The sequence below is a fragment of the Struthio camelus genome, chromosome 22 (genome assembly GCF_040807025.1).
Source record: "Struthio camelus isolate bStrCam1 chromosome 22, bStrCam1.hap1, whole genome shotgun sequence".
Taxonomy (NCBI): domain Eukaryota; kingdom Metazoa; phylum Chordata; class Aves; order Struthioniformes; family Struthionidae; genus Struthio; species Struthio camelus.
In genome coordinates, this window is record NC_090963.1 from 241,622 (window position 1) to 252,590 (window position 10,969).

At 47.5% G+C, this 10,969-nt stretch overlaps 1 protein-coding gene across 3 annotated transcripts in view; it reads right to left on the reverse strand.

The window, feature by feature from the left end:
* The window catches only part of BCL9L (BCL9 like), a 106,887-nt gene that overhangs the window by 85,530 nt on the left and 10,388 nt on the right, over positions 1 to 10,969 (reverse strand). For all 3 annotated transcript variants that reach the window (XM_068916666.1, XM_068916667.1, XM_068916668.1), the window contains one exon: positions 8,712 to 8,887. In XM_068916666.1, the coding sequence (XP_068772767.1) occupies positions 8,712 to 8,744 (33 nt within the window). In that variant the 5' untranslated portion in view covers positions 8,745 to 8,887. The remainder of the gene's footprint in view (positions 1 to 8,711; positions 8,888 to 10,969) is intronic.

The following is a 10,969-nucleotide window of genomic DNA, read 5'->3' on the forward strand; positions in this document are numbered from 1 at the left end:
TCCTCATCTATTAGCATTATGCAAAGTGCCCAACTGCCAACACCAATGAGACTTTGCAGGCAGAAATTCATCTATTTCCCCCCCCCCCCCCCCAGCTCTTAATCAACATGTGGGCTTTAATTACGTTTCCTGTTTCCATGACACAATGTGTCTCCCCTTCACCTGCCCCTTCCCGAGATCATTACAAGAGCTCTAATAATAATAACCCACCTACTCTGACAGCAGACAGGGGGACATCTGATCCACCTTCCCAAGTCGCCCCATCTCTCCTAGCCCCCAATCACTCATTCCTCAGAGAGCTGCATGTCCTGACACTGTGCCAGGGAGCGGACGCGAAGCCCTGCTAACAGGTTGGCACAACATATTGCCAGGACTGGATGATGCCTGCAGGCTTTGGCCACAGTGAAAGGAATTAGAATCCAAGGATGGACACAAAAACAAAGAAAATTCAAGGGACCATTTCAGAATCTCTTACTTTTCAAAACATAAGGATTGGCCCCTTCCCTGCTGAAGAAGCCCCATTCCCAAACATTGTTTACACAAGGTGCTGCAAACACTTCTAGGAAGCTTACTATTAACTCTCAGCTGGTTCATAGACCTACATGGTAAAAACATTGGAAAACTTTCTACCAAACCTCCAGGTCTTCACAGATCCAGCCACTAGAAAAACAATCACCTAGCTAAATCAGAAAGTGTCTCTTTCTCAGGAGAAGGTAAAAATTGAGACATTCTTCAGTATCTAGCCAGACGAGAGCGGGCAAGAAACTGTTTACTCAATCACAGAGCTTGGTGCGGTCACGCTTTCAGGAAGGCTGGTGAACAAGAAAGCTCAGGCAGTTTGTCTAAAGGGAAGCCCAACCAGTAGCTGCACTACTCTCTTCACAACTCCAATAATCTCAGCCAGATGTAATCTATCAATATGGGGATATCGAGTTTTGCACAACATCACTCTTACATCTGCAAACTCAAAATCAGGATCAGCTCTCAGATTGATTATTTTAACCAGCCTATCAAAATTCACAGGTGAGCAGTTGAATTTGTTCAGTTACATAGCTTCAGCAAATGAGCTCTTCCTCAGCTGTTACTTTGTACCTCAGACTCTCAGTGCTCCATACAGAATAAATCTCTAGTCCTCCTGGCTGCAATGTAATATGAACCGAATATCAAGTTACGTAATGTTTGGCTTAGTCTGCAGACAGACAGAAAACAGTGAGCTGCCCACCAATTCCATTGTTGAGAAAAATCTTACAAGAGGCAACAAAAAATGTAGAAATTTGCATAATCTATTCTGAGCAGCATTTTCTAGTGGGATCTGACGTGGTAGACACTTGGTTTCTAGTGGGACTCAGCATAAAGGCACACTGATCCCTGTGCAATGGCTAGAAGCACACGTCTGGCCTATGCTTGGGCCATTCCTAAAAGCAGACAGTGGGAGGAATTAAGCTATTAAGAGTTAGCAATACTTCATAGAGCATATATAACACAAGGCTCTTGGGACAGAGACAGTGACATAAAGGAAATATTCAAGATGATCACAACATGAAGAAAATATATGAAGGACTAGAAGTACGACACAGAATCCACAAGACAAGGACTGCACCAGCCAAAAATACAGCCAGGTATATAGCAGAAAGTAGACCAAAGAACTCCCAATAGGACTGCAAGCATTGGCAACAAGAGTGCCATGAGCACGGACAGCATCTCTGCTGCTTGCTTAAGCCTATCTTTCTCCTCATACTAAAAAAAAAAAAAAAGTGAGAAAACCAAGTAATCGCCTGAGCAAGAGACTGCCAATAAATGCTGCAGAAAGGAGACAGTGTCCCTTTAAATGTTACTAAAGTGTTGTCAATGGATCTGCCATGGTAGAAGAGTTAATCCCCCCCCACACACCCCCCCAAGCCCCTCTCAGCCACTGTGATGGGATAATTAGATGCGAGGGCTCAGCACAGATGATGCTCCAGTTGCTTAGCAACTAATGGTTTCCATGGAAATGGCAAAGCACAGCCTTCGGAGCAGTAAGTGAGCAGTGCAGCAGGGCAGGGAAAGATGCCTTAAACTCCTGCGCTGATCCTCTCCTCCAGAATCACTCAGAGGCCTTGAGGTATTAGGGGAATGAGAAGGGGGTGCCTTAAAGACACATCATCCCTGTTTCAAGTTGCAGTAGAAATAAAAGGTCTTTTTTTCAGATGAAACTTTCAACAACGTGGTCCTCATGATCTCAGTGACTCTTCACTAGCAAGAAGAGCTAGGCTGCATCACACCAAATTACGTCTTATGTGAAGGCTTATTCCCTGGTATGTGGGTCATCCTGCTATAAGAAGGTGAATGGGATTCTAGCATCAGTTCTTGCCTCCAGGAAAGGAGAGGCAAATGCATACATTAATGTATTTAGATTTCAGTGCTGTCCAGCACGGAGCCATGTAACAGACATCCAGCGTAGCACTGAACCAGCAACAGACAAGGGGGGATTTCCTCCTGATTCTGCAGCTCCACAACACATAAGATAGTGTCACTGTGTATAAAACATGGCCCAGTCTCATCAGAACAAGAGAGATCAGATTAATTAACCCTAGCTCAAAGTCTGTCACCTGATATTTCCTTCAACATGACCAATTCCTACTGCTTCATTACTGTTGCTCTCTGAACTAAGCATCCCACTGTTTCCAAGAATTGCAGCTATGACAAGCATCTCTTAAATAAACATTGCACACACTGGCAGTGCAGCTGCACTGTTGCAAGCTGTGATCTCGTCATCTCAAAAGCTGAGCAAGAAAAGCTCTGTCTGTACTTTGATAAGAGATTTCTGGGACACAGCATAAGATTGGGGGTTGCTGATTCCAGTACTAGGTGGTCCAGTGTGGTGCAGAGGGCACCACGTGATAGAACCAAAGATGTTATAGCATGTGGTCAGACCCCTACATCAGCATCATCCTGTGCAACAAATGCACTCACATGACGTGGGAGGGCCTGCACCACTGTCTGCTTACAAGTGACATTCTTATGTGTAAAGCTTTTCAAATGTCTCAAGCTCTGATGCCACAGAAGGCAGCATATAAACTTGCATCACAAAGACAGGCCCTGCTCCTCTAACCTCACCTCCATCCAGCCTTTCCCTTGTGACAAGTGGTGCCCTTTACGGAGAAAAGTAACATACTGCACGTCTTGGGCACTTGCTGCAACGTACACAGTCACCAACTTTCCTTTTCCCACCTTAGACAAGATTGACAGCATATGCTCTGCTGCTTAACATCTCTTTTCAGCAAAAAGAATGCAAAACGGAGGCCAACATATTTATAGAACAGGCCCCTCCCAGAGGCAGTGGCCGAGCATGGGAGAAGCAAGGGGCAGTCAGACTGGACCATGCCCTGGAAAACCCCCTGGATGCATCTCCCAGTCCGTCAAAGTCAGGATTTCTGACACGTTCTCCTTGATTCAATTTTGCCACGTATTACAACTATTACCTGGTCCTCATAAGAAACTTGTGAGATGCCAGCTGTTAGCATCCCTGGGTGCGAACATAAGCCATATTTGTCACTCCTTTTCAGGAAATGGCAGCACGAACCATACTAAGTCAACTTCTGGGAGATGCTGCTTAACACTGGGCAGCCCTGCTCCACTCACAGCTCACCCTACTGTTTTTTGCAAAGTGAAAAACAGAGCAGAACAAGGGACTTGACTGAGGGATTGTAGCATTTCCTCCAGTGAACGTGGGCTGGGACGACAGCATCATCTGGGGTGTTAGCCTGACAGTCACACTGCTCTTTCCCTCCAGGTAGCAAGGAAAAGGTCAGAGTCTCTAATCCCTCTACTGGAGCTGCTCATGGGTCTCAGACTTGTGTCTGCATTCGCATCACTGTTGTCAGCCAGGCCCCGGAGCCAGAGGCCCTTCCGGCTTGCTGCGCAGCTGAGGGCGATCAGCTGGCAAGCTCTAGGCCCGGCACGGCAACTGGCTCCTAGAGGCCAGAGCAGCTCTGAGGGCGAGCAGGCCCAGGGAGGCCAGCTCCTGATCGCGACGGCGGGGGCAGGACTCCCGGGGCACAGACAAGCTCGGGCCGGCCGCGGCTCTACCAACTCCCGAGCGCCGGCGCCGGCGCCCCGCCGAGCCGCAGCGAACCGCTGGCCCGGCAGCGTGCGCCGAGGCGCGGCCGGCAGCGCCCCCTGGCGCCCGGCAGCGCCGCGCCCTGCCCCGGGTCCCCCGCGCGGGCCGCCGGGCACCCCAGGCGGCAGCAGCCGCTCACGGCCCCGCCCTGGTCTCGGTGCTCCGGAGCTGCCCCCGCAGCCCGGTCTCCTTCCCCGGGACGCGGCAGAGAGGCCGCGGGCCTGGGCTCGTCCTGTCAGGGAGCCTGGGCGGGCAGCACCAGCCACGGCAGAGGAGCCACCGCGGCACACCCCTGCCGGTGCCAGGACAGCGCTACGCTGCAGCTGCAGGCCTCCTGCCCTCGCTGCTGGCTGCCGCCTCAGCTCCATGGCCTCCGCAGCTCTCCGGCCTTCCCACACGCCTCCAACAAAGCACCTCAATCCAGACCTACAGCTCTCCCCTGCTAATCCCACCGTGAAAAGAGGACCAGAACTAAGATGTGAATGTATCTGCCAACTCAAGTCACTTGAATATCTTCCCAAGCGTCAGCCTGTCTGTGACTGTGAGCTAATTTCCCTGTGACTAAGGTCTCCTCCCTCAAACCACTGCCCTAGAGTCAGTCTGCCTCTGATCCACCCTCATCAGAGGCCAGCACTTTAGGAAGATATCAGAGCACATTTACAGAAAAAACTTGCAGAACATTTCAAATCCTCTCCCCTATTTCTTTCAAGCAAGGAACTCAAAGGAAAATGCCATGCTTTGTTCCATGGGGGAGCAGCGCTAAAGGTGAGCAGCAAACCCAGCAGAACCACTCGTTTGAATCATCCGCCAACTCAACTTTGAAGTGGTTTGAAAAATCTCGGAGGAGGGGCAGAGATCCGAGTTCAGCTCTTTTGCTACAACTTCACAGAATTTAAGGATGTGGGGGGTAAAAGTTTGCCCTTCCCCCACCAGAAAAATAGTTTCTCTGTTCAGAGAGAACTCAAAGTCAGGACATGCAGCGAACAAAACTGATTTCAAGCAGCTGAGCAGTGCAATGGACTGGTAGCTGCCTGAATCTTAAGATACACTGAAGGTATGTCTCCTTCCCTTACCTCTATGCTTATATGCTACCTTACCTGCATATGTGCACTGTTTCATTTACAGCCTTATGCTCCCTCAAATGAGAAACTGGTAACACCTCAACACTATATTTACAACACCAGAAAGCGGCATCTTGTGACTGATCTACTTCATTAATCTATCTACGACTGATCTACTTCATTGATCTACTTCATCTACTTCATTCTCCTGGGGTGCATTAGGCAGAGTGTTGCCAGCAGGTCGAGGGAGGTGATCCTGCCCCTCTCCTCAGCCCTGCGGAGGCCTCCCCTGGAGTACTGTGTCCAGTTCTGGGCTCCCCACTACAAGAGAGACATGGCACTCCTGGAGAGAGTCCAGCGGAGGGCTACCAAGATGATTAGAGGGCTGGAGCACCTCTCCTAGGAAGAAAGGCTGCAAGAGCTGGGCCTGTTCAGCCTGGAGAAGAGAAGACTGAGAGGGGATCTCATCAACGTGTACAAGTATCTGAAGGGGGAGCGTCAAGAGGATGAGGCCAGTCTCTTCTCTGTGGTGCCCAGCAACAGGACAAGAGGCAATGGGCAGAAACTGAACCACAGGAAGTTCCATCTGAACCTGAGAAAAAAACTTCTTCACTGTGAGGGTGACAGAGCATTGGAAGAGGTTGCCCAGAGAGGTAGTGGAGCCTCCTTCCCTGGAGATGTTCAAAACCCGTCTGGATGTGATCCTGGGCAATATGCTCTAGGTGACCCTGCTGGAGCAGGGAGGTTGGACTAGATGATCTCCAGAGGTCCCTTCCAACCTAAACCATTCTGTGATTCTGTTTCTCCCTACCAAGAAACTAACTACTGCTGGCCAGCAGGGCAGTCCTTATGTTACACAGACAACACACCAACACCTTCGGTTACAGACAGGATCCTTACTCACATAGTTCACTTGGGCAGAAATAGGTGCTGGGTTTTAATTCCAGCTCTGAGAGAGATTTAAGGTTTGGCAAGTCCTTTGACCTTTTTTTGTCAAACATGGCTAATAATCATCAAGTATTTCTACTGTGTCCTAAAGTCATGAGGGGGCTACAAGTTAGTTATGACAGGAGCAGCATCTACCTACGTTACATACGGAGACACACCCAGGCATCGACAGGTTTGACTAGGAACCCTAACACAGCCTCGGGTCCACTGTTGATGGAATGACAGTCTCTGAAGTGTCTTGGTCATCTCTCTGCCTTGTATTTCCCTCTGCCCACCTGCACTCCCCCTTTCCCTCTCTTTAATAGAAAGGACTGTTCTTATCTAGGCCCACACAAATCCTGGGAGCTTTTTCTACATTATACTCACAGCATCAGCCACAGGGCCACTAAGCAGTGCCAACATAGCAGGAGTGACCCTGTGTGAGGACAAGCCAGGCAGCTACAATACACCCTGTACTAGGAGGATGGGGAAAAATACTAATTAATTGGAAATTAATCTCTATTGTAGCACAGAGACCATTCTGGGGGACACAGTACACATTTGATGGGCATTATCTGTATCCACAGGCCCTGAGCCCCCAACTGTGCTTGCTTCTATACAAACACCACCACACAGGCAGGCCTACCCACTCATGGAATGCCAAGAAAAGAGATGATACAGTCACACCACCATCGACTAGCCAGATGTTACTCTCTACACAAAGCTTTTAGGGACCAGGGAGTACAAGAGTCATCCCCCACAAGCTAGAAGATCAGGGGAATTACAGCAGAATCAGCACTCTGCAGCTCAAACTAAAGCATCACTAGCCCTCCCAAAGCCAAGCTGGGCCAATGGCTAGATGAAGGACAACTGGCCAGAGTTGAGCCTGAGTGAAAACAAGGAATCCTGCTTGTTCTCAGTATAACATCTCACACAAGTGTGCTTCCCTTCAGATCGCTAGCTCCCTGCAGCTCCAGAGCTGCCTTAAACCCCTCATTGCTACTGGAGATGCTTGGATGTGCAAATATCCAGCAGATTACATCCTCCTCCAGGTAGGATGCAGACCTGCCATGCTGACCCGTGCGTCTGTGAACTCTTGGCTTAGCCATTACCATTTATTTCTGCAACTGAAGCAATATTCCCCCTAAAGTCATTTTTTTTACAAAGTAGGAGCATCTTTGTCCCTGAACACTGAGTCAAATTTAAGTTCTCTGTCACATAACTAAAGGCAACCCCTGATCCTCAAAGGGTGCCTCTCCCTCTATGGCTTTCATGATAGCCACACAGCATCTAAACAATTAACCAGAGACTCAGAAGTCAGACTTGAATGACAACACTTGGTTGGAAGCTAAGTTATAGAGCTCCCCTATGTTTGAAGCGGGGAGTGAGCTTGGATACATCTTTTAGAAACAAGAGCAGTTCTAGTTTCTCTGGCTTTCCTAGAAGACCTCACACAGCATGTTTACGCACGTGTGCATGCACACCCACACACGTAGCCAGAAGGGTGGTTTAAGACATCCGCCTCCACCTTATGTGCACACCCAGCAATGCACATGCAGGAATCAGACACCCTGAAAAGCAACTGAGCGTACTCACAGCCATGCCTAGAATCAGAAATGTCTTTTCTCTTGATTTGCAAACAAGACGTCTTAATATAAAAAAACACCAGAAGATGGAAAATGGGCCTAGAAAGGTCACAGACTCTAGCTTTTGTAGAGGGCTCCCATACTAAGAGATCAACAACCTGCTGATGGCAATAGTTTCTTAGGATCTCTTTCTGTTCCTGAGATTCAGTCCTCTGGGGCAGGGACTGCATCAGATTTGGATTTTGATGGATTTAGGTGAATTTGCAGACACCTTGCATTAACTGTGTTATGCTCTGCTGTATGCAGACTTGGGTGTGGGGAGGAAGACAACCAGCCCAGATTATAAACTACAGTTCTCCAACTCTGGGATCAAAGGAAACACACCTACATCATTCTCAGCTCAAACTCAGCCATAAGCACCACAGACACTTATTTGACAGATAAAAGCAGCCTCTAACTCAGGAATTACTGCACTCCTTTCAGAGCAATACTAAGAATCTCGGAGATGCAAAAAAAGGAAAAAAAAAAAAAAAAAAAGAGGGAGGAAGAGTTACAGTTGGGGTGCTAAGATATGAGCCTAGTTCCCCTGAATCCTGAACTTCAGCAAGATTCACACTACTCAGTCACACACCATCCCGTAAGGTTCACAGGGAGAGAATGCCTGCTGCACCCTTCCCTTGATAGTGGTAGAAATACAGCCCAACTTGGACCCTACCTTGTATCTGTCCTGCTAGAATCCACTATGCATTACATATTCAGATATAGCAATTACTACTGCCTGTTTCTCCTGCACGCACCATACTTCATTTGTGGAAACGTTAGCAGTAACGTGCAATTACCTAAAAAGCACAAAAGACCCTGTTGCTTGCAAAGGGCAAGGCAAGGACAACTGTACCTGCCCCCAAACCCAATGTGCAGACTCAAAAAGCCTCCCTGGAGTTCTCAGGGTTACAGAAGTGTGTGTTGGGGGGGTGGGGAGGGAACTTGGTCAGACTGGTTTACATCCCATCAGTTGGCTTCTGTGCAGATAGGACTGACCTGAAAAGAGCTGTCTTTGAAGAATCCAGGCATCCTGAGCCGAGACACCTCCAGCTTGTTGCCTCTCTGTAGTAGCCTCAGCTTTACTTGTGATGCAGATTCTGGCTACTTTGACCTTCTGCACGTTCTCTGGAGGCACCAAGTCAGCAGATTCTCTTCTGTTTCTGAGACTAGAGCTAGAAAAACAGAGATGACCTTAGGAGGGAAGCCTGAGATTCTGGATAAACAACAAAGATTCAACGCTCCTAGATCTCACTTGTCACAGATTCACTCTACTGCTCTGATCAAGATCCATTCCACCCTGCAAAAGTAGGGGTAGTAACATGGCACTCAGGGATTGTAAACTTTGACACATAACATACACTATACAAACCAAAGGGATTCAGACTCTGAAACGGCCAAAAGCAAAATAAGGCCTACTAGCCTTTTCTTAGACTTAAGGGAAAGGTCTGTGGTTACAACTGTTTATATGTAAAACATTATTAAGTTCTGAGCTGGATATACAACACTTCTGCTCCCAGTTCTGCTAGTTTCTTTGCACAGACTGGGCCATAGGTTTCATTTCTATGCTTTACTCACTCTGTTGTTGCTATAGGAGTGTCTTAAACATCTACCAGTACGAAGTAAACATTGTCACAAGGGGGAATGCTTTTCATCCCTACAGCAGAGGCTGGAAGCAGTAACAAGCTCTTTTCACGTCTTTTTTGTCAGGGTCCAAGTTCGGCTTCTCAGGGTGGAAAGCCATGCATCTCCCCTTCCCCTATGATACTTACCAGTTTCACAGATCAGCATACCCTTCCCTGAGGGCACTGAAACCTTGTGGAAGATGGGGAAAAAGGGAACACTAATCATCAGCAGCCAGTAGCTGCTAGAAACTCTAGGAAAAGCTGAGGCTGGGGCTGTTTCTCACCTCCCTTATTACTCTATACTAGCTTTGATTGGCCAGCCCCCACCCAGCTCAGGAGGAACTGGTTCTGAACGAGCTTCAGGTGAATTCATGACTTCACCAGGGATACATGAAGTGTTAGCTCATACGGCCCCTTGTGGCCAAGCTACACTCTCCCAATTATCCTCTTCTTGCAGCTCTGCTCGACATGGGGATGACTCTTGGAAAGCAGTACACAGAATTGTTTACATTACTTTCCATGGACAAACCTCCCCTCAAAGTATTCTTCTGCCTTGTTTCTCAAGTTACAACCTCATATAGCACCCTGCTTGTCTTTTTTTAGAAAGTCATGGCTGGCTGAAGAACAAGCAGATCAAGACCATCCATGCAAGGTCTAGCTGTCTCAGGACTTCCCCCACCTCCAAATGCTCATGCTGTTCTAAGACTACTAATGCAACTGTGTCCAGTCTAGCACTCTTACACAAGCTTACTGCTGAAGCAGCAAAGGTTAAAGGGGTCAGTGAGGCATTAATTGAGGGTACATTCAGATAATTATGAGCTTAATGAATTAGTAGGCCTCAGATGATGCATATTAATTTGTGCTGCATAAGAGCTTATCTTCAAACAGAAGGGGAAAGCAACGTTGTGGTACTCAGAGCAGATCTAGTGATTTGGGGTAAATTATTATACTACGGTAGTTGAAATGTTTGGTAGGTATCCCAAGCCAAATACCAGACACCAATTCCAGGCAGGGGAAAAGGATCTTGATTTGGGCTCTTTCAAACTTTTTTGAATAAACTAACCAACCGACCACGGCTTGCTTACACCTCAAGAATTTGACAGAGAGTATGTCGCCATGAAAGACTGAGTTTCTTCAGGAAAAGGTGGAAAAAGCTACCTGGCTGCATCCTTTTGCATTCAGCAGAAGCAAAGACACACTGGCTTGGTACTTATCAAATGTCTGATAGGAACTAAGCAAAACTTAATACAGTACAAACTGTCAGGCCTGCTTTTACTGAAGAGGCAAAAACAAGTGTGGAAGATCTTTCTCTGCCCTTTGCTGGTTACCTTTTCCAGAAAAGTTTGGTTTGGTGTTTGACTCATTGTTCAACAGCTTATCTCAAAAGATGCAAAAACTCAAAGGAGGAGAATAGTGACAGCTAACAGTGCAGGAACATTTGGTCCAAAACACTGTAGTGCAAACCTGCAGCTGAGAGAAGCAGCTTTTCTTTTTTTCTTTCCTGACCACCAAGCAAAAAAAAAATCAGCCTGAAGCCAAGCCTGTGGTGTACTACTCACCAAATTCATTTTTAAACTGAGAATTTCCCAGCATTCTTATGCCAACATTATGGCATAATCTTTTTCATCAATT